Here is a 26174-nt window from a genome sequence, read left to right as displayed (position 1 = left end):
TACACACCGGTGTAGGAAATCTTCAATTTCTTAGCAATTTCTCGCATGGAATAGCCTTCATTTCTAAGAACAACAATAGACTGTCGAGTTTCAGATGAAAGTTCTCTTTTTCTGGCCATTTTGAGCGTTTAATTGACCCCACAAATGTGATGCTCCAGAAACTCAATCTGCTCAAAGGAAGGTCAGTTTTGTAGCTTCTGTAACGAGCTAAACTGTTTTCAGATGTGTGAACATGATTGCACAAGGGTTTTCTAATCATCAATTAGCCTTCTGAGCCAATGAGCAAACACATTGTACCATTAGAACACTGGAGTGATAGTTGCTTGAAATGGGCCTCTATACACCTATGTAGATATTGCACCAAAAACCAGACATTTGCAGCTAGAATAGTCATTTACCACATTAGCAATGTATAGAGTGTATTTCTTTAAAGTTAAGACTAGTTTAAAGTTATCTTCATTGAACAGTACAGTGCTTTTCCTTCAAAAATATGGACATTTCAATGTGATCCCAAACTTTTGAACGGTAGTGTATATCAAGAGCACTGGATTCTGTCCGAACCCTCAGGGCCTTCATATCAGACCACCAAGACGGAGCCGACATGAAACGAAACATAAATAGAGGAAAGGAGGGGAAATCTCCAAAATCAAAGCCAACAGCGCTCATTGAATAACAACCAGCTCTTCAGCGACTCATTATTCGTCTGTTTCCCCTTCCAGGAACAGCAGAGTGCGGAGAGGAACAAAGGATCACAGGATCGATAAAAGGAAGCTGAGCATCCGCGCATCTCCGGATTCAGCCCATTGGCCTCTTTCAGTGTTCCACATGCTTTCTGCCCTATTAGAGGGAGGTCTTGAACAGGAAGCGAGGAACGAGTCTGGTCATACAGTGCATATCCTGGTATGATCACAGACACTCTGAACAGTCAGTAGGAGGCAGCAACTGGAGACGAGATGTGGTTTGCACCACTGTCTGTCTGTACCTTTTGTCTGCATCATGCACCAGTCTTGCTCTTTACTTCTAAGGCAGCTAAGTGCAGCTATTGTTGAGTACACTGTGAAGTGTGTGTGTGTGTGTGTGTGTAATGTACCATGTGATTGGTCCTCAATGTGCCCAAGTGTCTCAATCTGCTCCACCAGGTCGTTTGAGTTCCACTGGCTCATGCCCAGCAGAATGGCGTTCTTCCCCTCCATCACATCTGTTGGGACACACACAAAAACAAATTAACAAGCACACATTTAAACACAAATAGAAGACACACACATACACACACACACACACACACACACACACGAGAGTATGCAAACACAGAAATGCATACATAAGGACACACACCCGCGCACACATGTGCGCATACTCATGGACACACAAACACAGGAGTATGTTACCGTCAGGCAAGCGGTACCGCAGCCTCAAAGCCCAGACCAGTAAGCTCCGGACCAGTAGGCTCCGTACCAGTAGGCTCCGGACCAGTAGGCTCCGGACCAGTAGGTTCTGGAACAGCTTTTTCCACCAAGCAACTAAGCTTGTGAACAAAGACCATTAAAAGACACTAAGCCTGGTGCTGGACTGATGGTACCGACTGTGCACGTCGGTTAAAACACACACACACACAGGTAGCCGGACTACACACACGCACGGATATGCTGCAGACAACTACACACAAACACGTGTGCACATTTATTGGGGCTGGGCCTACACACACACACACACTATTATTGTTGCTGCTCTTTTGTTCTGTTTTGTTGTTGTTCGCCTACTATTGTTGCTGCAGCGTCGAGGAGCCGAACCTCCAGAATTGTACTCTCTTGTACTTTTATCATGAGACGTAACACATAAAAAAATCTTGAAATGTACACACAAAAGGACACACACTCACACACACACACTTGTATGTTTCAACACAACCATCATGCTGACATATAAGGAGAGGGAGGACAAGATGGCAGCAACACAGAAGAAACACCACCCTTCTCTCTCAACAGCCCATCACTGGCAGCTCTTCGCCACAGATTTCCTCAAAGCAAAGGAGCGTTAAAAACAGGAAAACCACTACATCCCATGATCCCTAGCGTCGCTGGGTGTCTGAAGCCAACTGAAAGGACGAGAACGGCGCGAAGCGTAATTGGAGGCGACCAAGAGGCTCGTCTGCATCTGATGCTGCAACGGCGTTATCAGAGTAAGTCCAAGACAAATGCGCTCATGCGGACCGGCAGCCTGATTCTGACAGACACTTCACACAACCCCCGCCTGCCAGCTCTCCGAGGCTCTGACATGGCTCCGCAAGGCCCGTCTACTTACATCAGGGAGCGGTGGGCCGACTGCCCGCTCTTTATCATCCACTATCTGCTCAGGCTCTCATCTCTGTGCACCCTCGGGTCAAAAGCGGTAAGCTGAATATAATGATGCTGCAGAAATGCTACATTCACACAAATACGGAGACAAGGGGGCGAGAGAGAGAGCGACAGAGAGACCTTCTTGATTCAGGAGCCACCGAGGCCAGGGAAAAGGCCAGCGTTGGGACGAGGGGAGAATACGAAACAGGTCTGCATCGAAACCTGACAACAGGAGCTCAGCAGACGCGTCTCCTAAAGAGAGGAGTGATGAGACCCGCTTGCAGCCTCAGTGGAGGAGCATAACGCCGCTTACGGCATGTAATGTGTTAAAGCTAGACAGACGGGGGGCGTCCGGGTGGCGTGGCGCTCTATTCCGTTACCTATCAACACAAGGATCGGTGGTTCGCATCCCCGTGTTACCTCCGGCTTGGTGGGGCGTCCCTACAGACACAATTGGCCGTGTCTGCGGGTGGGAAGCCGGATGTGGGTAGGTGTCCTGGTCGCTGCACTAGCGCCTCCTCTGGTCGGCCGGGGTGCCTGTTCGTGATCTGCCCACACGCTACGTCCCCCCGGTGAAACGCCTCACTGTCAGGTGAAAAGAAGCGGCTGGCGTATCAGAGGAGACATGTGGTAGTCTGCAGCCCTCCCCAGATTGGCTGAGGGGGGTTGAGCAGCGAGCGGGATGGCTTGGAAAATACGGTAATTGGCCAGATTTGATTGGGCATAAAAGGGGGGGGGGGTCCTCCAAAAAACAAACAAAAAAATACAAGCAGAAACACCAAGTCTGCCAACAGACACACAGACTGACATGCATATTATGTGCCTCCCCCCCGTTTAGATAAGACACTTTATTTGTAAGCCAACACTCAGGAATACAACTGCTTGGATTCCTACTGTATGTTTAGACAGACATAAATTTGATTGTATTACTCAATCCAGCGCCAGCTCTCCCGGCCAGACACCCTCGACGCACCTCCCCGCACTCCTCACGACGACACCAAAAACACCACAGTCAACACCAGGTGAGGCCGTCGCCGGACCGCCCTCGGTGATATTGGAACTGCTGGTCTGCATGAGCTAGCAGTTAGCTTACCCTGCCCCGCTTTCCCAGCCGATCCAGCGCCAGCTCACGAAGACAAAACTCAGACGCAGACGTGGATAAAGACACTGCATGGACGGCACTGGGTGAGGCCGCTGCAAATGTGAATTCGTGCCGCCATCTTGCGACACCGGCACTGGGTGAGGCCGTCTAATGCGTGTATAACCTCGCCTCACCAGGACTGCCGATGATTCTGCACACATATTTGCCTTGAGCACGTATTAAGATAAGTTACATCACCTACAAAGTATGTTTAATATGTGATGTCGTATGTTTAAAGTCAACAAGTTATCACAAACGTGTTTGGTACGCTCCGTGAGCTGAGACAGCCGATTTTACAAATATGGGAATGTTAGATATGCGGGTTAAGCGTTTTAGTCCATTTTGAGAGAATTTTGGCAGACAAGAACATTAGACCAGAAAGATAAGGAGTGGGAGATTAAACTGCCCTATTGTTTTTCATCAACCCCCCCCCCCCCACTGGGAGAGACTATAATACTTGTTTGCATATGACGCGCGAACTGTAGGTGGAGGGCAGGAAGTGATTTTCTACATAGGAAGCACTATCACAAACTCTCAAAATGCCGGTTGCTCACATCGATTAAACCGAGAAACTACGAGGAGTGTCTATCGAGTACCAAAAGCTGTTGTTCGTAAGGGGTGGAAATACAAGAAACTGACCAAAAACGCCGGAAAACAAGGTTTGTGAACCGTCGTCTTTGGTCAGGAGGAGCAGGGTCAGATAATGCTCGTGTGTGTGCAGTGACCACTTTGTCAAAGGTAAAGCAATTTCATGTGGCTGTCTTTATGTAGGTTAACCGTTTCCTTACTTTATAATGCTAAAGTTGTTTTTCTTTGCTTTTCCTCCGTCTCGTCCATTCTGCTTTTCACTTCCTGACTTCCATCTGAACCTCGCGCATCATCAGAATCACATGACTGCAAACAAGCTATTGCGCTGATCTTCAGGACATCACTCTCTTTTCTTCCTCTTCTTTTTTCGTGCAAGTGCGATGGCTCCGGGCCCGTGCTCTACTGGAACCCAGACGGATCCCTGGTAACCACTGAGGAAGTCCGCTGTCTAGCAACCCTGTCAGCCAGCACCTAACTTGTCACTTCCAGTTCTATAAGAACTCAGCTCTACAGTCTGTGTGCTTCTGGGGATTCAACAAACACCAGAAGTGAAGACTGCCACGAACTCAACCAACACTTCGATAACAAACCAGCCAACTGACTGTGAAAGAAGAGTCACCCATCAACTGACTGCTGAGAGAGAGAGAGAGAGAGAGAGAGAGAGAGAGAGAGAGAGAGAGAGAATACCACCTTAGAGCATACAATGCAGTATTCTTAGCTTGGTGTAATTATTACAGCATCGGGGAGTTTCAGTAGGGCAGTGAATAACCTAAAACAAAAAGCTGGCAGAGCTCTATATGCAATTAAAAATAAATTCTTTAACACTGATATACCAATCTCCATCTGGTGCAAACTGTTTGATAGTGTAATTCTGCCCATTGCACTATATGGAAGTGAGGTATGGGGTCCACTCAGTCTTTCCAGCTACACTAGATGGGACAAGCATCCAGCAGAAACCCTACATGCTGAATTCTGTAGAATGATTCTGAAAATACAAAGGAAAACACCAAACAACGCATGTAGGGCAGAATTAGGCCAGTTTCCATTATTGATAAATGTACAAAAAAGATCTCTAAATTTCTGGATGCACTTAAATATGAGCCCAACAAATACATTGCACTTTAAAGCTCTGAAAACCCAAGACTGAACCCCGAAAAGAGTCCCATGAAGCAGTTGGCTCTGAGACTCACTAACCCTGTAACAAATACTAAGACCAACCAACCTCAGACCAGCACTGCATCCCAAACAAAGATTATGATAAATCAGGCTACAAAACAAAGCAAGAACAATTATTTGAAACATTGGAACGCTGAAATCAAAACTCAAAACACTAGAAGTCCATCGGGCCCTAAAAACAAACTATGATTTGGAAGAATACCTCTTAACTGTCAGAGACAGGAAGCAGCGACAGATCCTCACCAAATACAGGCTCAGTGACCACAGTCTAGCCATTGAAAAGGGGAGACACAAAAAGGCGTGGTTGCCAAAAGAGCAACAAACATATGGTCAGTGCAGGACAGATGAGGTGGAGACAGAGGGGCACTTCCTCCTTAAATGTGAAAAATTTGAAAAACAGCGACGGGCTTTTGTCAAGGAGCTGGACTATGTGATTCCAGAGTACCAGAAAATGGACGACGCAGGTAAGCTGCGGGTGGTCCTGGGAGGGGGGCCAGCGGTGATCATTGCAGCAAGATTTATATTTTCCTGCCACAACCTGAGAGACAGTTGGTGACGGCACCTATTGCTACTGTTATTGTTTGATATAAAAATTGCTGTTGTTGTTGGTGTTATTATTATAATCATTGTTGTGTTGTTCTACATGCTTTGGCAATATGTACACAAACGTATGTCATGCCAATAAAGCACATATTGAGTTGAATTGAGAGATCGACAAAAACAGCCAAGAACCTCCAAAGAGAGAGAGGGACCCGTATGAAGCCGGCACATCCAGACCAGCGACTCAACATCCCCAGGCACCAACTCCGGCAACCCCTCCTGCTAACTGTCAGACACCCTAGGGGACCAGCTCTATATTTTCCAGCATTTAAGGCTTGATGCTGGAAGTTCATCAAGTGATTAAGAAACGTTAGGCTTGAAGTTATATCCATCCTCGGTTTAGAAAACATTCTGTGAGCAATTCCGATATTTCTCTTCCAACCTCCCGCTATTCTCTCAGCTGCTGAAGGGTGCCTCAGGTCAGCTCATCTTGTTAAAGTTTGACCTTACCATGCACTCATTGATCCCCTTTGTTCACATGAGCTGATCTATCTTGCCAAGATAGCGTTTGCTGTTTCCTGCATTTGTTGTTCATAGTATATCGCCTACCTCCATCCATGTGTTATTGCTTTTATTCAGATCACATTCATTATTTGAGAGTTGTTTGTGTAGTTTAGAATTATTCAATAAACGTTTCACAGATAAAGACTCTGACCCTGTTGCTTGTGTGTATGAATACTGCAGTCCCTGTTTACGAGGCAAAAACCCACACAATTTACAGTTTGAGACTGATTAAATAATATGCTAACTTTCTCCCTTCACAAAGAGTGGTGGCCCTGAGGTGAATTTAACAGTGGTTGAATTCCATTATTATATATTCAGTGTTTATGCGAATAAACACTGAACATGTCATGGTAGACGAGGCTGAAGGTAACCACTCATTCATATGTTTTTTTTTAAAATTTATTTCTGATTTTCCCCTTTTTCTCCCAATTTAGTGGCCAGTCGATTCCTATTTTAATTCAAACACCCACCCTCGTACTGCATGCGTTCGCCAACTGCATCTCTCCGGTCGGCAGTCTCGAAGGAGACGCCTCGGCACTTTCGTGACAAGGCGACTCCAGGCCGAACCACTGCTTTTCCAACACACACAGAGACGCATTCATGTGACGAACACAAGCCGACTCCGCCCCCCTCCCAAAGACAGCGTTGCCAATTATTGCTGCTTCATCAAGTCCGGCCATAGTCGGATCTGACGAGACCGGGGCGCGAACCCCTGGTCCTCAGTGGGCAACTGCATCGACACAAAGCTAATGCTTAGACCGCTACACCACCGCGGACCCCATTCATATCTTTTTGATTGAACAAGTACTAAGGTACCTATTAACGCTACAACACCCTTCCCCATGTCTCTCAGCTAGCTCTATTTCCCTTCTCCCCAGGCTGTGAGAATAGAATAAAATTGTAAACAAATAGAATAAAATAATAGAAAGGAAGGACAAAATCAGCCCAAGGATCTTAGACAGATGGACAAACCACACAGAGCATGGAGCAAAAAGAATAAAATCGCAGCCTTGCTGGAACCCAAGTCAAAACGGATCCAACAACAGAGGGGCGAAAATCAAGATTATTCAAAAACAGTCGTATTCCAAGAGGAGGAAAAGTAGATTTAGAGACATTCTTTAAGCTGTCAGCTGAGAGTGAGCAGGAGCACGCAAGACAGCGACAGGAGTAGTGGGGAGTGAATGTTAAACTACTGTATGAGGAAACAGCCAGGGATGACCTTTCCACCCTGATCAATCACCACCAATAAATTTCTTGATCTTATCATCACCGCTGCAGCCATACCGGCACTGAATTACTGAGAATATCACCTGCAATTTGTATTTCTATTTGGGATATGATGTGAAAAATTAGATTACTTGAAGGTATATATTGCATCATGTTTTCTCGATTTGGTCACCACTTGTATTTTTTCTTTTTCCTTGTGAAGCACACTGTACTTGTGTAACAAAGGTGCCACAAAGTTTATCATCATTATTATGTTGTTAATATTGTCATAATTACATCCTGTAAAACTGAGAGAACAGGCTGTCAGATCTGTACGTGGGCTATCAAGTTTGGATTACATGATAGAAACATGAACTTAGTCTGCTGTAAATAAGCGGAGAGGAGTGAAGAATGAACGTAAGGACAGAAATGAAAAGTTCAATTCAGTAGATTACGCAATAAATGTGTGGTATATTACATTACAGTCATTTAGCCGACCCTTTTATCCAAAGCGACTTACAATAAGTGCATTTAATGTAGGAAATCAGGAGAACTACTAGTCATCAGAGGTCATAAGTGCATCTAAACAAGCATCTAAGAGCAAAACCAGTGCTAAAGTAAAAGTTCAAGAAAGAGTTTTGGATTTTTTTGTTCAGTTTTTAAATGAGTGAATACACTAAGTGCTAAGAACAAGTAACAGGGTAGTAGTTCTTGAAGAGGTGAGTTTTCAACCTGCGCCAAAAGATGGGCAGCGACTCCGCTGTCCTGACATCAGTGGGGAGTTCATTCCACCACTGTGGGGCCAGGACAGAAAAGAGCCGTGACCGGGTTGATTGGCAGCAAGGGCCTCTGAGCGATGGAGTAACCAGGCGTCCCAAGGCAGCAGAGCGAAGTGGTCGGACGGGGTGTAGGGCTTGACCATGGCCTGGAGATAGGAAGGAGCTGTTTCTTTCACTGCCCTGTAGGCTAACACCAGAGTCTTAAACTGGATGCAAACAGCTACTGGGAGCCAGTGTAGAGACATGAGAAGGGGAGTTGTGTGGGAGAACTTAGGGTGGCTGAACACCAGACGAGCTGCAACTTTCTGAACAAGCTCCAGAGGTCTGATGGCCGACGCCGGGGCGCCAGCAAGGAGGGAGGTGCCGTAGTCCAGCCCGGAGATGACCAGAGCCTGGATGAGCACCTGTGCCATCTCATTGGTGAGGAATGGGCGAATCCTCCTGATGTTATAGAGGAGAAATCTGCAGGAGCGAGCAACCAATGCAACATTTTCAGCAAACGACAGTTGGTTGCCCAGGATCACACCCAGATTCCTGACAGTCCGAGTTGGCATCACCATGGTGTTGTCAATGGTGATGGCCAGGTCTCGGTGCGGGCAACCTTTCCGTGGGAGGAAAATCAGCTCTGTCTTGTCCAGATTGAGCTTCAGCTGGTGTGTCGCCATCCACTCCGAGATGTCAGTCAAGCACGCAGCAATGCGTGTCTCTACTTGTGTGTCAGAGGGAGGAAAGGACAAGATCAGCTGGGTGTCATTGGCATAACAATGGTAAGAGAAGTCATGCGAGCGAATAACAGAACCCAGGGATGTCATGTACAGGGAGAATAGGAGAGGACCCAGAACCGAACCCTGTGGAACGCCTGTAGTCAGTCTGTGAGGCTCCGACACAGATCCCCTCCATGTCACCTGGTAGGAGCGACCCGTCAGGTGGGTTGCAAACATTGAGAGTGCAGAGCCTGTGACACCCAGCCCCTCGAGGGTAGAGAGGAGGACCTGGTGGTTCACTGTGTGAAACGCAGCTGACAGGTCCAGGAGTATCAGGACAGAGGAGAGAGAGTTTGCTCTCGCAGAGTGCAGCGATTCTGTCACTGCAAGGAGGGCCATCTCTGTCGTGTGGCCCAACCTGAACCCAGACTGGTTGGGGTCCAGGAGGTTGTTCTGGTGGAGGTACAAAGAAAGTTGGTTAAAGACAGCACGTTCGAAAGTTTTGGATAGAAAGGGTAAAAGGGAAACTGGTCTGTAGTTTTTGACGTCAGAGGAGTTAAATGATGGTTTCTTGAGAAGGGGGGTGACTCTAGCAGTCTTGAAGGCAGATGGAAAGCATCCTGCCTGGAGGGAGGTGTTGATGAGGTGGATTAGATGGGGAAGGAGTTCACGTGCTATAGACTGAAGAAGAGGAGAGGGGACCGGGTCAAGGGAGCATGTGGTGGGGCGACTGGATGTGATGAAGTTTAGAACCTCGTCGGGGGAGAGGGGAGCGAGGTGGGATAGGGTGGGATGAGGAGAGGGAGGGTGCAGAGGGTGGGATAGTGCAAGCAGCACTAACCGGGTGGTGAGAAAAGGAGGATCTGATTTCATTTACCTTCTTGTCAAAGAAGTTAGCGAAGTCATTAGGGAGAAGGGTGGAAGTAGGAGGTTGAAGAAGGGTAGAGAAGGTTTCAAAGAGTTTCTTAGGATTAAAGGCAGAGGATAGGATTTTAGAGCGATAGAAGGCAGCCTTAGCAGCAGAAAGGGAGGAGGAAAAAGTGGAAAGAAGAGACTGGAAGTTGAGAAGGTCCTCTGGGAGTTTGCCTTTTCTCTATTTGCGCTCTGCCACTCTCAGGCTCCGTTTGTCAGTACGTACTGAGTCGGTCAGCCAAGGGGCAGGTGGAGTTGGGCGTGCAGGCCTGGAGGTGAGGGGACAGAGATTGTCCAGAGAAGAGGAGAGGGTAGAGAGAAGATCAGTAGCAGTGTCAGGGGGTAGGAGAGAGAAAGATTCAGGTGTAGGAAGGATAGAGGTAATAGAGGAAGAAAGATCAGTGGCCGAGAGAGAGCGGCGGTGTCTACGGGTGGAAACCATGTGGGTAGGGGAAGGGGGGTGAAGAGAGGGAGAGAGAGAGTAGGACATGAAATAGTTGTCAGAGAGCTGGAGGGGAGTAACAGAGAGATTGGAAATAGGACAGTGTCTAGTAAAGATAAGGTCTAGCTGGTTGCCGGCCTTGTGGGTAGCAGGAGAGAGTGAGAGGTGAAGGTCAAAGGAGGAGAGGAAAGAGAAGAGGATTGTCATGAAATTTATTGTTTTATCAATGTCAGTACAAGTTTCCCACTAGCTCAACCTAAGCTTCTCCTTAAAGAAAACTGCAACTCCCATGGTTTCCACACTGAGCCCTCCCCTTCCTCCATGGTAACTGACCCACCTTTGCCTGACCCTTTTGTTGTGAACGTACAAATACCAGTGTTGGAGCACAAAAGGTCTCTCTTTCTCTTGTCTCCCTGGCCAGGGGTAAATGTATGTCTTTTCTATCTCTAAATAAACCTTTCTGATCTGTTCATTAAGAAACTGGGCTCTTACTTCTTTTAAAATTCCACCACAGGATCTAGCTTGTTAGTGTGGATGTTGAAGTAACCGAGAAGGATAAGTGCAGAGTAATCAACAGCGAAGTGCGAGACAAATGTGTCAAGCTCCTCCAGAAACTCACCAAGGGGGCCTGGTGGGCGGTACACAACCACGATGGTGAGTTTGACTGGATAAGAGACAATAACAGCATGAAATTCAAAAGGGGGCGGAGATAATTGTGGAACGGAAACAAGAGAGTATTTCCATTTCAGGGAGATTAGCAGGCCAGTACCACCACCTCGCCTCCCAGCTCTGGGAGTGTGAGAAAAAGAGTACACATCAGACAGAGCTGCGGGTGTGGTAGTGTTTTCTGGCATGATCCAGGTCTCAGTCAGAGCAAGAAAGTTGAGGGAGAGCAAGGATGCCCAGCCTGAGATAAACTCAGCTTTCGGCACCGCGGACTGGCAATTCCAGAGCCCTCCCGTCACCACTTGCTCAACGTGAGTGGAGAGAGTGGGATAGATGAGATTGGTAGGGTCGCAGCACCTAGGAGTGACCCAACGTCTATGCCAGCCCCGGGAAGAGGAAAGGACAGGAATGCGAAGGAAACACATAGTCTATACTAGGTACACAAAATACAGATGACTGACCGGATCTAAAAAGAGCAGTCCATGCTTGACGAAGTCTTGGCTTGAAAAAGTCGCGCTTGCCTTTGTTCACTCTAACCTTCGTTCAACCTAGGCTTGTTTGCCTGCTCCAAGTAGCAACAGTGATTTAAAGAACACTGATTGCTAATTGTCTGCCATGAGTGCAGTGTGGCCACTTAATACCCAATTGGCCAAAGGGGTACACTGAAAATTGGCTTATTGTCCAGAAACTGGACACTTATGTAAAACTCTATCAAAACTCACACAATACTATCAAAACTGCAAACAGCAAGTTACCAAGGAATATATGTATAAGCTAAAAGGATAACTAAGTCAAAACAGCTAGGCAACAAGAAATATTTAAGGGCACACTAGGTGAAAAAAACAGCTACAGCTAGATTAAGATCACACTAGGAACCAGCAGCAGATGTATAGAGAAAAGGACTAATACTCAAGCAGCTGGAATAAGACTAATAGCAACTTGTTAAGCAAGAAAGATTATACTTACTCTATACAAGACGAACCAGCAATTCAGAATCACTCCGGAAGTTAAAAATGCACACGGTACATTGTGGAAATTGCCTGCAAACACTTAAGACTCAGAGATAATTGCACAAAACACTGACGGTTGATGAAAAAAGATCATTTGTATTGAAAACAATATGAAGAATACAAGCAGCGGTTATCTCCCTTTATTCTTTTTATAAATTTATTTCTAGTGTTTCCCCTTATCCCACCCGATTAACCCAATGGCATATGGCCGGAACTCTTGTCGAATAACTCCCCTGGCTCACGTTTCCACAGGAAGGAGATAGGCGTAACACCAGCTTCCTTCCAACTCGTGTCGGCTGCTCTCGCTATTTTACACGCTGAAGCTTCCTCGCATGGATTGCATCACCTTCAAGCCGGCGTAGGGAGGATGCTTTCGGTTGCTTGGCTGCAGGCGCCCGGGTGGGCCAGAGGGGTCGCTGGAGAACGACGAGTCCCCGAATACTACGCCGATCTACACCCGCTATCCTTCGGGTAAGGGTGGCCTAATGAATGCCTCACCCCGTGGACGCTCTGGCCGTGACCGGTTACGGCGGGTCTGGGATACGAACCTCCCAGCCACGTGGCGAGCGGGTTGCAAGAACGGCGGTTTATTCCGCTCGGCCACCAGAGCGGCCCATCTCCCTTTATTCTAAACCATACAAATGAGATCCCGTCTTTTTATAAATGTTTCCCAGACAAAGAAAGGTCTAGTCATTGGTTAACTTCAGGTAACGAATTAATATACATGTTCCTATGCTTACACCATCTGGTCATCTCAAGCTAAGGGGGGCCGGCATACAGGATTACAAGACAAACATCTGGATTTTTGTTGTTTATTAGCACCACAGGGAAGACTGCCCCCTACTGGCCCACGAACATCACTTCCAGCAGCAACTGGGTTTTTCCAGGAGGTCTCCCATCCAAGTACTATCTCCCTATATGATTTATCTCACGACAGCTCCTGGTAGTACCACATAAAGCACACATCCTCCCACTCCGCTTCCGGTGTGGGAAGATGGCAGCACGAATTCACGTTTCCAGCGGCATCACCCAGTTCCGGTGTGGGAAGATGGTGGTGCGAACTTATGTTTGTGGCAGCCTCACCCAGTACCATCCATGCAGTGTCTTTTGCCCCTTTTCCACTACACGGTACCAGCTCAACTCGACTCGACTTTTGGTTTTCCATTACTGGAAAGGACCTACATTTTGGTAACTGTTACCACTTTTCTGGTACCAACTTTGTCGAGGTTCCAAAAAAAAATGGAGCGGGTACCAAAATCAATGCAGACCAGCTACAATGAGGGGGTGCTGTTACAATAATGGAAAATGACACTCTGCGAGCCAAGTCGAGTCGAGTCGAGTAGTGGAAAAGGGGCATTTGTCCATGTCTGTGTCTAAGCATGTGTCTTCGTTTAATGGCTGGGAGAGCTTAGTCTGCTGTGTCCTGTGAGCCCAGGGACAGTGGCGCCCCCAGAAATTGTTCATAGGGGGGGGCCAAATGGGGCGACTGAAAATCTTGGGGTGGCACACCAAAACCAAAAGCCATGACTGAATTTCGGGAATTCTATGATGCTGTTGTAGTATACTGTATAGCCTAGTGGAAAACTGTCATATCAGAGTTAAGAAAAATATACATTATTGATTTAAATGAACAGCACCTAATGTAAAATATCAGATAGAAGCATATTATGATTAATCAGAAGCATATTCTGCATATGCGACTCGTGGCTGGGGGGGCCAGCGGGGGGGCCAGGGATAGTATCAGGGTGGCCGTGGCCACCCCTTGGGGGCGCCACTGCCCAGGGACCACGGCCCTGCCTGGAAGTGCACCCAAAGAGGAGACACCAAGGGCGGTCTGACAGAACACGGAAGAAGGGCAGGCTGGGCTGACTTCTGGCCCATGCAGACCAGCAGCTCCAATGGCACCAAGGGCGGCCTGGCGGTGGCCTCGCCTAGCATTGACTGTGTTTTTGGTGTCGTCATGTGGAGTGTGTGTGTGGGGGGGGTGTATGGCTGGGAGAGCTGGCATTGGATCGGCTGGCCTGGAGCTGCGCCTGAGGAGGTAACACCGAGGGCGGTCTGACAGGACGCGGAAGCGGGGCAGGCTAAGCTAACTGCTAGCCAATGCGGACCGGCAGTTCCGACAGTCATCCTGGCGTTCACTCTCTTGGACAGTGACTTTCTTTTGGATGTGTTGGATAGATGTGTTTTTGTAGTTTTGGAGATGTGTTTTTGTCTCCTTGCTGCACTGCTGTGGGCTGGGGGGAAACCATATCTCGTTTCATTTCGTGTACGTAAGTGCACGAAATGAAACGACAACTAAATGTTGGCGATTCCTGATAACACGACCTCCTTTAAGGCATATTGGACCCAAACAGTAACACAGGCATAAAGAAACAAACACACAACGGGCAAATGATGATTCTTAATGTTTCATGTCAAATTACTTTCACAGGCAGCGTGAGCTTTCCCAGTCAAGGTTTGGTCTCTGTGCCTTCCGGGGACAGTGGAGGTCAAGGCAATATCTGTAGGACTGCAGACGATGAGTGAACAAAAAAAAAAAAGAAAAGAGGCTAAATTGCCTTCTGCGTGGGCCCCCACGGCTGACATACGAATCTGTGAAGAATAGCCTCACAACTGTCTCAAACAAGTGAAAAACGTTTTCTCATTCACATAGCGTCCTCGTGGGACGTGGCTGAAATGTACTTTCCCCGGCGTCTTGTCGATTCGAGTCAAGTTTGTTCATGTGGACCTGAATCCCATCTGCAGTCTCGGGGGGGCTTTACAGCCACACAGCAGGAAACGGGTAGACACGGCGAACGAAACGACGACGCCCTTCGTCCTCAGACCCGCCGATTCGACGGATCCTCTCTCAGCCGTTTGTATGTGACAAACCGAAAAACAGATTTGAGTGGAAAACTTTTCAGATGTTGATGAGCAAATAATTATTATTGGACAGACAAACAAAATCAAGTGGAATGAGTTGCGGGTGCACACGTTTGTGTGTGTGTGTGTGTGAGTGTGTGTGTGTGATTGAGTGCATGTGCGCATCCATGTGCTTTTGTATGCGTGAATGTATGTATGCATGGGGTTCATGAGTAGTGGTAACCACTGGTGCGAGCTCCAACTGTGGCCCTGCCACTGCTGATTTTGTTTCCTTTGTTTGCCTCGCAGATAATTACGCTGGAATTAAACACCTCTACACAACATTCAGTGTTGAAAAATAAACACTAATCACCAACAGGAGACAAAACAGCAGACAAGGGGCCTAATTATAGTACACAGAGAGACAGAGAGGGGGGGGGGACAGAGAGAGGGGGGAGAGGGAGAGACAGAGAGAGGGGGGGAGAGGGACAGAAAGAGGGGGGAGGGAGAGAGAGAGAGAGAGGGGGAGGGAGACAGAATGAGAGAGAGAGGGGGGGGGAGATGGAGAGACAGAGAGAGGGGGGGGGGAGGGACAGAGAGAGGAAGGAGGGAGAGAGAGAGAGGGAGAGAGAGAGAGAGAGAGAGAGAGAGAGAGAGAGAGAGAGAGAGAGAGAGAGAGAGAGAGGGGGGAGAGGGAGAGACAGAGAGAGGGGGAGAGGGACAGAGAGAGGGGGGAGGGAGAGAGAGAGAGGAGAGAGAGAGGAAGGGAGACAGAATGAGAGAGAGAGGGAGGGAGGGACAGAGAAAGGGAGAGAGAGAGAGAGAGAGAGAGAGAGAGAGAGAGAGAGAGAGAGAGAGAGAGAGAGAGAGAGAGAGAGAGAGAGAGAGAGACAGAGAGAGGGGGGAGAGGGAGAGACAGAGAGAGGGGGGGAGAGGGACAGAGAGAGGGGGAGGGAGAGAGAGAGAGGGGGGGGGGAGAGGGACAGAGAGAGGGGGAGGGAGAGAGTGAGAGGAGAGAGAGAGGAAGGGAGACAGAATGAGAGAGAGAGAGAGAGAGAGAGAGAGAGAGAGAGAGAGATAGAGAGAGAGAGAGAGAGAGAGAGAGAGAGAGAGAGGGAGAGAGGGAGAGGGAGAGGGGGGGAGAGGGAGAGACAGAGAGAGGGAGGGAGAGGGATAGAGAGGGGGGAGGAGAGAGAGAGAGGAGAGAGAGAGGAAGGGAGACAGAACGAGAGAAGAGAGGGAGGGACGGACAGAGAAAGGGAGAGAGAGAAGGGGAGGAAGAGAGACGGGGGGGGGGGGGAGAGAGAGAGAGAGGGAGAGAGAGGAGAGAGAGAGAGAGAGAGAGAGAGAGAGAGAGAGAGAGAGAGAGAGAGAGAGAGAGAGAGAGAGGGAAGGGGCGAGAGAGGGAGTTCTCTCTTCTTTCAGACTCCTTGTCAAATTGCATGACTTCAGCGTGATGGGGTCTGGTCTGGTCTGGTCTGGTCTGGTCTGGTCTGGTCTGGTCTGGTCGTGGTTCTGCGTGGCGTTTCGGCGAAGGCTTTAAGTCACGTGTGTGCGTAGCAGTCGTGTAAAAAGGAAGAGGAAGGCTGTTCAGGCACGCTGGGGAGCCCGGTCTCTTCCACAAGCAGAAAAACAGCTTTCCCGTCACGATAAATGTACACCCGTAACCCCAAGTTTCATTCCCGACCACACAATGGGGTCAGCCGAGCCCCCGAAAGTTCACCTGGCACAAGGCGGTCGCATGATAATCCAATCACAGAGCGTGCGTTGCGATAATCAGGCAGCACATCTGCGATAAACAGATGCGTCGCCGCCAGCAAAAACAATTTAGCGCCATTAACAATTTAACACAACATTAAATCATATGGGCAGCCGAGGCCGTAAATATCCTTCGCTTATTGGTGGTCTGTCAGTTCTGGTCATTATTCAGATTCATGTCGTCGGCTGACAAATCTCCATTCTTACATGCAGCAAAGCTGTCAACCCCCCTCACAACACAACACGGCAAATGAGCCTGCAAACGCTTGAGCAGCGTGAGAGGGACGCCATTCATTTTGAAAAATGAAGGTGTTTTTTTCCCCCCCTGGTGAGCAAACTCGTGACATGTGTGCCACAGCAGTTCTCTCGAAGAGCTTACAACTGAGTGACGCGTTAAACGCTGTAAGCTGCAGGTAAAATGGAGGAGAGGAGGGCGTCGGCGGGTGTGGGGGGGAAGAGGAAAATGGGGGGTGTCTTTCTCGGCTCCATTCTAATAAGCTGTCTCCGTAAAGCTGCAAGTCGAGCGAAGAGCTTTTGGGCTTTTCGTCAAGAGAAAAAAAACGTTGAAGCTGGTACGGATCAACAACCGAGCCGGCGGCCATGCTCACAGGTACCCTGGTTCTGCTGAATGGCAGAAGCTAAGCAGGTATGGGCCTAGCTAGTACTTGGATGGGAGACCTCCTGGAAAAACCGAGTTGCTACTGGATGTGATGTTTGTGGGCCAGTAGGGGGCAATCTTCCCTGTGGTCCTAATAAACAACAAAAATCCAGATTCCCCAGTATAGTGATGGGGACACTGTGCTGTCAGAGATGCCATCCTTCAGATGAGACGTTAAACCGAGGTCCTGATTCACTACTACTACTACTACTTTGGGCTGCTCCCGTTAGGGGGGCGCCACAGCGGATCATCCGTTTCCATCTCTTCCTGTCCCCTGCATCTTCCTCTGTCACACCAGCCACCTGCATGTCCTCCCTCACCTCATCCATAAACCTCCTCTTCTCCTCTTCCCTGGCAGCCCCATATTCAGCATCCTTCTCCCAATATACCCAGCATCTCTCCTCCACACATGTCCAAACCTTCTCAATCTGGTCCACTCTTGCTTTGAGGTCCTTACTCACTGTGGACAGTAAAGATCCCATGGTACTTATCACAAAGAGTACCCCCCCCCCAGTGTCCTGGCAAAACTCCCAACCTGTCTCTCTCCATCTGGCTGCCTAATGGACCCCCTGTAATTGGTTCCCTCTCCACCTCAAGCTGATGTGTGGTGAGCAGTCTGGTGCAAAATGGCTGCCGTGCATCACCCAGGTGGATTGCGACATATTGGTGGTGGTTGAGGTGAGTTTCCCCCCTAAAAAATGGTGAAGCCCTTTGGGTTTCCAGATAAATGTCATCTATTATAATTACAAACAGTGACACCCTTGCTTCATGGGGGGAGGAGCTGTCATACCAAATCCGATTTTTATCCAAAATGTATAATAGTCCTGTATGTTTTTGAGGAGACAGTATGACATATAAATAAAAGATGTTTTTAACTTGGCATACCTACATGATTTCTCCTTAATATCCTATTCCGGTACTTTACTTGTGAATTAGCCGGCAGATGGAATGTTGATGTACTTGAAAGCTAAACTGAAAATGAGCCAGCCAACAACGACAATATCAGGAATCGGGAACATTTATTTGTCATTTCATTTCACGCACTTGCGTACATGAAATTAAACGAGTATCGTTCCCCCCAGCCCACAGCAGTACAACACAAAGACAAAAACACTGACACAACACATGTATCCAAACTACAAAAAAAACAAAAAAACTACAAAAGCACATATATCCAACATACCAAAAAAAATAAAAACCACTGTCCAGGAGAACGAACGCCAGCCAGGACGACTGTCGGAACTGCCGGTCTGCATGGGCTAGCAGTTAGCTTAGCCTGTCCCGCTTCTGCATCCTGTCAGCCCGCCCTCGTTAATTCCTCTTTAGGCGCAGCTCCAGCAGGGCTGTGGTCCTTGCCCCACCGGACACAGCAGACCAGGCTCCCCCAGCCGATCCAATGCCAGCTCTCCCAGCCAGACACCTTTCACACACCTCCCCGCATTGCACATGACGACACCAAAAACACAGTCAACACCAGACCACCCTCGGTGTTATCGGAACTGCTGGTCTGCATGGGCTAGCAGTTAGCTTAGCTTGCCCTGCTTCCGGATCCTGTCAGACCCGCCCTTGACGTTTCTCTTTTTCGCAGCTCCAGGCAGGGCTGTAGCCCCTGGGCCCCTAGGATGCAGCAGATCAGGCTCCCCCGGCCGATCCAAAGCCAGCTCTCCCAGCCAGACACCTTCGACACACCCTCCCCGCACTCCACATGATGACACCAAAAAGACAGCCAACGTCAGACTACCCTCGGTGTTATCGGAACTGCTGGTCTCCATGGGCTAGTAGTTAGCTTAGCCTGCCCCGCTTCTGTGTCCTGTCAGACCGCACTTGGTGTTTCCTCTTTGGGCGCAGCTCCAGGCAGGGCCGTGGCCCCTGGGCCCACAGGATGCAGCAGACCAAGCTCTTCCAGCTGATCGAGTGCCAGCTCTTATCTTATCTTATTCATAATTAATGAACATCCATTAAAATTTTTAAATCAACCTTAAACTAAGCCAAGTTTTTCAGGGTGAAGCAAAATGCTGCGTCTGTTTAAGGGGGTATTTCAAACATAGTTTTCATTCCCACAGAGTGAGTTGTTGTGAACTTCACTCTTCATCGTTTCATCAGTGGAGATGACAGTCAGTGCATATGGAGACGGACAGATTATCTAGCCAAAGTTTCCAAATTGGGTCCTTGGGATACCCTATGGGGCTCAAGGGAGACCCTCAAAAAAGAGTTGTGGTTTAATTTGACTATTTTTTTTCCTTTGTACGAGAAATAAACCCAATAAAGTCAGTAGGAACAAGACGGAATACATATGTGTGAATGAGAGGGAGGACAGTGGAATGGTGAGGATGCGAGGAGTGGAGGTGACGAAGGCATATGAGTTTAAATACTTGGGGTCAACTGTCCAAAGCAATGGGGAGTCCAGAAGAGAGGTGAAGAAGAGAGTGCAGGCAGGGTGGAGTGGATGGAGAAGAGTGCCAGGAGTGTTGGAATGGAGGAGTTGGATGTGCCTTCCCAAAAAGAAACTCTTATTGTGGTGCTAAACCCCAAAAAACATATACTTCAGGCTCTGATGAAGGCCTGTAGCAGTAGGCTGAAACGTTAGCATGCCAAAATAAATTGTTGGAAATGAGGCACTGTCCCTGTCCTTTTTGAAATCGGTGAGTACTACCCTACATCCTTGGATGTGGTTCTTTGGAGTGTCAGGAGTGATTTGTGACAGAAGGGTAACAGCAAGTTAAAGGGAAGGTTTACGAGATGGTTGTGAGACCAGCTATGTTATATGGTTTGGAGACAGTGGCACTGAAAAAAACACAGGAGGCGGGGCTGGAGGTGGCAGAGTTGAAGATGCTAAGATTTTCATTGGGAGTGACGAAGCAGGACAGGATTAGGAACGGTTATATTAGAGGGACAGCTCAGGTTGGATGGTTTGGAGACAAAGCAAGAGAGACATGAATGAGAAGGTTTGGACATGTGTGGAGGAGAGATGCTGGGTATATTGGGAGAAGGATTCTGAATATGGAGCTGCCAGGGAAGAGGAGAAGAGGAAGGCCAAAGAGAAGGTTTATGGATGTGGTGAGAGAGGACATGCAGAGGACAGGAAGAGATGGAAATGGATGACCCGCTGTGGCGACCCCTAACGGGAGAAGCCGAAAGTAGTAGCAGACTAGAAGTAAACCCAATAAGGGAAACATACAAGAACGACTTTTGGGGTTATAAGGTTTACTCTAGGGCTGGGCGATACTGATATTGACAAAATTTAATGTTACAAAATTTTTTACTGAACGCCTCAATATTGATAAGCTCATAATTTGGGAATGACTATTGGTGCTTTAATAACCTGTTTACCAACGACAACCTTTTGAGAAATTATCTTTAATAATATGGATATGATGACCAAGCAGGTAGACATTGATTATTCATTTCACTGTTAAACAGTCAAACAATAAAAAATGATTTAATCATTTTACAGTAATGCAGTCTTTAAGACCAGGGATGACATCCTTTAAGTTATATCACCATAATACGATAACCAAACTCCCAGATGATACCTCGTCTCATATCACAATACTGATATTGTGTCACTTTCTTGCCCAGCTCTACTTCACTCTCCTACCACTTCATCTACGGTGGACAAATTTATTCAACTCTTGACACACCACATCTAGTAACTAACATTTTCTCAGGTAGGGCCAGATTTTAGCGTTTGCATGTGTTTCTGTGCGAGTTCACGCGCATGTGTAGGCGTGTGAGTGGAAGTGCCGGAGGCGTCCGGGAGAAACTGTCAGAGGAGACAATCGAGCAGAGGCAACAGCATCTGGCCGTTCAGCCAACAGCTGTGATGCTTCCACACCGTATCGCGCTAATACAGGCTGACACGCAGCCCAACAGATCAACAAAGACCTCCGCCCTGTACCGAAAGATGACACAGGTGGGCGTTAATGGACGCAAGGCTCGTCCAACCCTCCTCTGTGAGAAGCAGCTCCGGTGAGCTTTTCATAGGGGTACCCGTGAATACCTCTGACCAGCGGGTAAGTGGATCACTGGTCATGACAGGCTGAACAAGCTAAACATTTGCCTCAGTGTAAGGGTCCACTTCCCAACCTCGAATCCAAAACTGAGTGCCTCGTTTGACAAACATCAACACTTATTTCGGCCGCTCTTGCCTAGATGTGCTTCGATGCCCTCACTTCTGCGATATTGGCACATCCTTCTCGGAAAGAGACATGTTGGGGGCATCCGGGTAGCGTAGCGGTCTATTCCGTTGCCTACCAACACGGGGATTGCTGGTTCAAATCCCCACGTTACCTCCAGCTTGGTTGGGCGTCCCTACCGACACAATTGACCGTGTCTGCGGGCGGGAAGCCGGATGTGGGTATGTGTCCTGGTCGCTTCACTAGCGCCTCCTCTGGTTAGTCGGGGCACCTGTTCAGGGGGGAAGGGGAACTGGGGGGAATAGCGTGATCCTCCCACACGCTATGTCCCCCTGGCGAAACTCCTCACTGTCAGGTGAAAAGAAGCGGCTGGCGACTCCACATGTATGGGAGGAGGCATGTGGTCATCTGCAGCCCTCCCCGGATCGGCAGAGGGGGTGGAGCAGAGATCAGGATGGCTCGGAAGAGTGGGGTAATTGGCCATAATTCAATTGGGGAGAAAAAGGGGGGGGGGACGTGTTGGGCTTTCATCGGTATATGCCATATTTAGCTTTCCATGGAGGGTTTCAGTGATAGATATGGAATAAATATTTCGCTGTGTTGCTGCCGAGGGCCAAAGGGGGACGTCACAATTACTGAAGAAGGACAAAGGGAGAGTCATCAAAAGTACATAAATAGGCCCAGAATGTAGCCACTTCAATGCAGGCTTCATCTTTTAAGAGCAGCATTAAACAAATTCCTGACAGTTTTCGTACATTTCCACGGCCTTAGTGGGCCCAGAGTTAAACAGTGTGGGCGTTCGCATTAATCACAAAGCCATAAATACTTCTCTCTCTTCAGCTTGTTGTGAAGGTTTGTGTAGTTGGACATGGTGAACTCACCATCAGCCATTATCTCCCTCAGCCTTCATTCCTCCCTCTAGTCACGTTTCTTTCTGCTTTCATCGATGTGAAACTCCCCCGGGGGCGACCCGGTCACTCAGCGCGTACCACACACATCAAGGCCGAGCCCTTACCGCTGAGGCCTGGGTCCGAATTCTGCCGGGCCCCCTCCTACACGCCATCCCCTGCCTTTCCTGTCGCTCGCTACTTCTGCTGTCAAATAAAGCAGGAAAATGCGAAAGGAAGGAGAGTAAAACTCCCCTGACAAGAGTAAACACCGTATATCCTTTCTTCTTCATGGGAAACCACACTGTCTCGGTGGTAGAAGGGCAGTCTAATGAGCGATATCGTCAATCACCTTCCATATGACCTCGTTCTAGTTTCCTTTTAAGGAAGAGCATCCCTCATACAGAGTCCTTATTTAAGTCCAGCGTGGCTTACTTTGTATTCTCATCCCGCCCTACTTTTCCCCGAAGTTCTCCGGAGTTACTTAACAATAAGTAAACTGTATCTCCTCCTCCGCTGGGCTCTCTATCTCTCCTGCTCTCTCCCAAAATCTCTCTTTTTTTAAAAATTTCCCCCTTTTTTTTTCTCCCCAATTATATCCAGCCAATTACCCCACTCCCCCGAGCTGTTCCGGTCTCTGCTCCACCCCGTCTGTCGATCCGGGGAGGGCTGCAGACTACCACATGCCTCCTCCCATACACGGAGTCACCGGCCGCTTCTCTTCACCTGACAGTGAGGAGTTTCGCCAGGGGGACGTAGCGCATGGGAGGATCACGCTATTCCCCCCAGTTGCCCCTCCCCTCTGAACAGGCACCCCGATCGACCAGAGGAGGCGCTAGTGCAGCGACCAGGACACATCCCCATGTTCGGCTTCCCACTCGTAGACACGGCAAATTGTGCATGTAGGGACGCCCGACCAGGCCAGAGGTAACATGGGGATCGAACCAGCGATCTCTGTGTTGGTAGGCAACGGGATAGACCGCTACGCCACCCGGACGCCCCTCAATCATTCATGCGCTTTTGATCCTTTATCTCGTCTGTCCAACTTGCTCCTCAGAAGGAACAAGAACAAGTCGGTGATGCTCCCACATGGCTTTAAAAGGTTAAAACAAGGTTTTTGATTCCAAAAACACCCGGCTGCCACCATCTCGCTTCGGTGTCATATATCCATGATACAGCTAAGACACATCGACCAAAAGACAGCGACAGAGAATGTTGATGGGTGCATCTCATTAAGTGGAGCAGAAGACGGAAGCACCGGTCAGACGTGACAGCTGAGGGTAAAAACCGACTGGCACTGTCGTCAACTCGCTCACCTCCAGCATCTGGACTCCAATCTGAGCTCCCTGTAGCCAGCGATGGCGGGACCCTTTATTAGACATGAATGAGAAACATGTCTCATGAAAGACGGATGCAGAAACATGGAGATCAGGCTTAACGGTCTGCAATTCACCAACACCAGCACGGTGACGCCACATTCACCCCGGCTGCAGCGGTGAAAAAAACCATGTGATGTGTGTTGTTGGATGGCGGATGGATGGCTGGGTGGTGGTGGTGGTGGTGGGGGGGGGGCCTTTGTCCCAAACCTCTTTCACTTGCTGTAGATACAATTACAGCAGTGTGGCAGATAAAAACAAAGGGAAAAAAAAGATAAAACTTCACGTTGGTTCAATTCCCTGCTGTCGCTTGGCATTGAGTAGACGCTCTCTCTCTCTGAGCTACATAATTAAAAAAGATGAAGGGCATATCTTCCTCTAGATCCCCTCCCATACGCTCACTCATATCTCTCTCTCTCTCTCTCTCTCTCTCTCTCTCTCTCCTCTCTCTCTCTCTCTCTCTCTCTCTCTCTCTCTCTCTCTCTCTCTCTCACGCTGCCTTCCTCTCCTGTTTTCTGCCCTTAGCAGAAGGTATTGTATGGCTGAAAGAGAAAACATTATGCTTGCTGGAGAGAGGCCGAAGGGTGGAACGGTATGTCTGGTAATGTGTGACACATGCTACGCGTTAGCTTTTCAGCTAGTGCTTCCTGGTTACAGACAGGAACGGTGTCTGACAGGCTGCATCCCAAAGCCACAGTGAAGGTGTGATGAGGAAAATATGCCATGGTGTGTAGGACTGGTTATGACAAATGTGCATTCTCTGCGGACACGGATGCAAACGGAGAAAAAAGGGGTGACAGGAGAAGGAGAGGATTAGAAAGGAAAGCTAGCGAGAGAGAGCGAGAGAGAGAGAGAGAGAGAGAGAGAGAGAGGGAGAGAGAGAGGGAGAGAGAGAGATGATGAGGGAAGGTTGAATTAAGTCAAATTCAAACTATTCATCATGTAGCCACACACAAAAGCACACTATTCATGCACCATTCAGAAGTCATAGGCAGGGCGTCCGGGTGGCGTGGCGGTCTATTCCGTTGCCTACCAACACGGGGATCGGCGGATCGAATCCCCGCGTTACCTCCGGCTTGGTCGGACAGACACAATTGGCCGTGTCTGCGGGTGGGAAGCCGGATGTGGGTATTCGTCCTGGTCGCGGCACTAGCGCCTCCTCTAGTTGGTCGGGGTGCCTGTTCAGGGGGGAGGGGGAACAGTGTGACCCTCCCACGCCCTACATCCCCCTGGAGAAACTCCTCACTGTCAGGTGAAAAGAAGCGACTCCGGTCCGCGGCCCTCCCCGGATCAGCAGAGGGGGTGGAGCAGAGCCCGAGACAGCGCGGAAGAGTGGGGTAATTGGCCGGATACAATCGGGGGGGGGGGGGGGGGGATAAAAAAAAAACCCAAAAACAAACAAGAAAAAGTTCATAGGCAAAACTAGATGGTGGAAAAGAACATGTTCAAACGTGGCCTTTGTCCTGCCACCTTTGTCCGTTTCTGTTGAGCATGGCATGATGCAAGATGCCATGATGCACGGCAACAGCAGGGCAGAACGTATTACTGCCGAGCGTCGCATCATCATTCACACAGGGCAAAAAAGCACTTGGGACTCAACTTGGGTGTGGGCCACGGAGTGGGGGGCAGCTGTCAGATTTGCTGCTGCTGTGTGGCTTTTCTGTGACGGTACGGGGGGTGGTGGGGAGACCGTACGTTTGGCTGTCCATGGGCACGCCCTGTCCACCCTGGGGCGGGGGGGGGGGGTTGCCATCGGGTGTATTCAGCTATGTGGGTGTATGCTCAGCTGGATAGGGCATCTACCCGGTGGTGGTGCGGCTTTCAGTTAGCCGTCCACGGTTCGGATCCCACATCTGCGGGAGCACCTACATCTGCGGGAGCACCTTGCGCATGCCCCTGGTGGTTGGCGGCGGAAGTGCGCCTCGTGGGTCCGGGCCTGGCTTGTGCTTATGGCGACTGGTCTGTGCTCCTGGGCTGTTGCTCTGCGGGCTCCTGGCCCCCTGGTGGGCTCGGTGTTCCTCTGGGGTTGCGGTACTTTGGGCTCCAGCTGTTCTCTTGGTGGCGGGGTGTCTGCATGACTGCGAGACCTGTGGGTGGCTGCACAGCCTGTCTGCTGCTCTGAGGCACAACGATAAGTCGCGGACCTCCGACACCAGAATCATTTGGTATTAACCCCACTGACTCACAGGTGGACACTTCACATACACATACACACCTCGAGCATCCGCCTCACACACTCCCCTGCAACACTCTCTGGACTACATCCTTCTTCTTAGTTGTTTCTCCACCTTTTTTTTTCTGCCTTCTCTTTTATCGCTATAACTGATATCGATAAGATTGATTTAATGATTTTCTGTCTAACACATGTCTCTCTGTCGTATCAGATAAGTGCAATTTTTTTGTTTCTAAGTTTCCTTGTCTCACTTGTGGTGATTGTCCCCTTCTGGGGGA

General features: G+C 48.9%; 1 protein-coding gene across 1 annotated transcript in view; it reads right to left on the bottom strand.

Moving 5' to 3' along the window:
- pitpnm3 (PITPNM family member 3) overlaps positions 1 to 26174 on the bottom strand; it is a 148913-nt gene that overhangs the window by 92595 nt on the left and 30144 nt on the right. Inside the window, exon 2 of the mRNA XM_056283491.1 lies at positions 1091 to 1198. Coding sequence (XP_056139466.1) covers positions 1091 to 1198 — 108 coding nt within the window. The remainder of the gene's footprint in view (positions 1 to 1090; positions 1199 to 26174) is intronic.

The sequence above is a fragment of the Lampris incognitus genome, chromosome 7 (genome assembly GCF_029633865.1).
Source record: "Lampris incognitus isolate fLamInc1 chromosome 7, fLamInc1.hap2, whole genome shotgun sequence".
In the NCBI taxonomy this organism is placed as follows: domain Eukaryota; kingdom Metazoa; phylum Chordata; class Actinopteri; order Lampriformes; family Lampridae; genus Lampris; species Lampris incognitus.
This window is presented reverse-complemented; position numbering and strand designations above follow the sequence as displayed.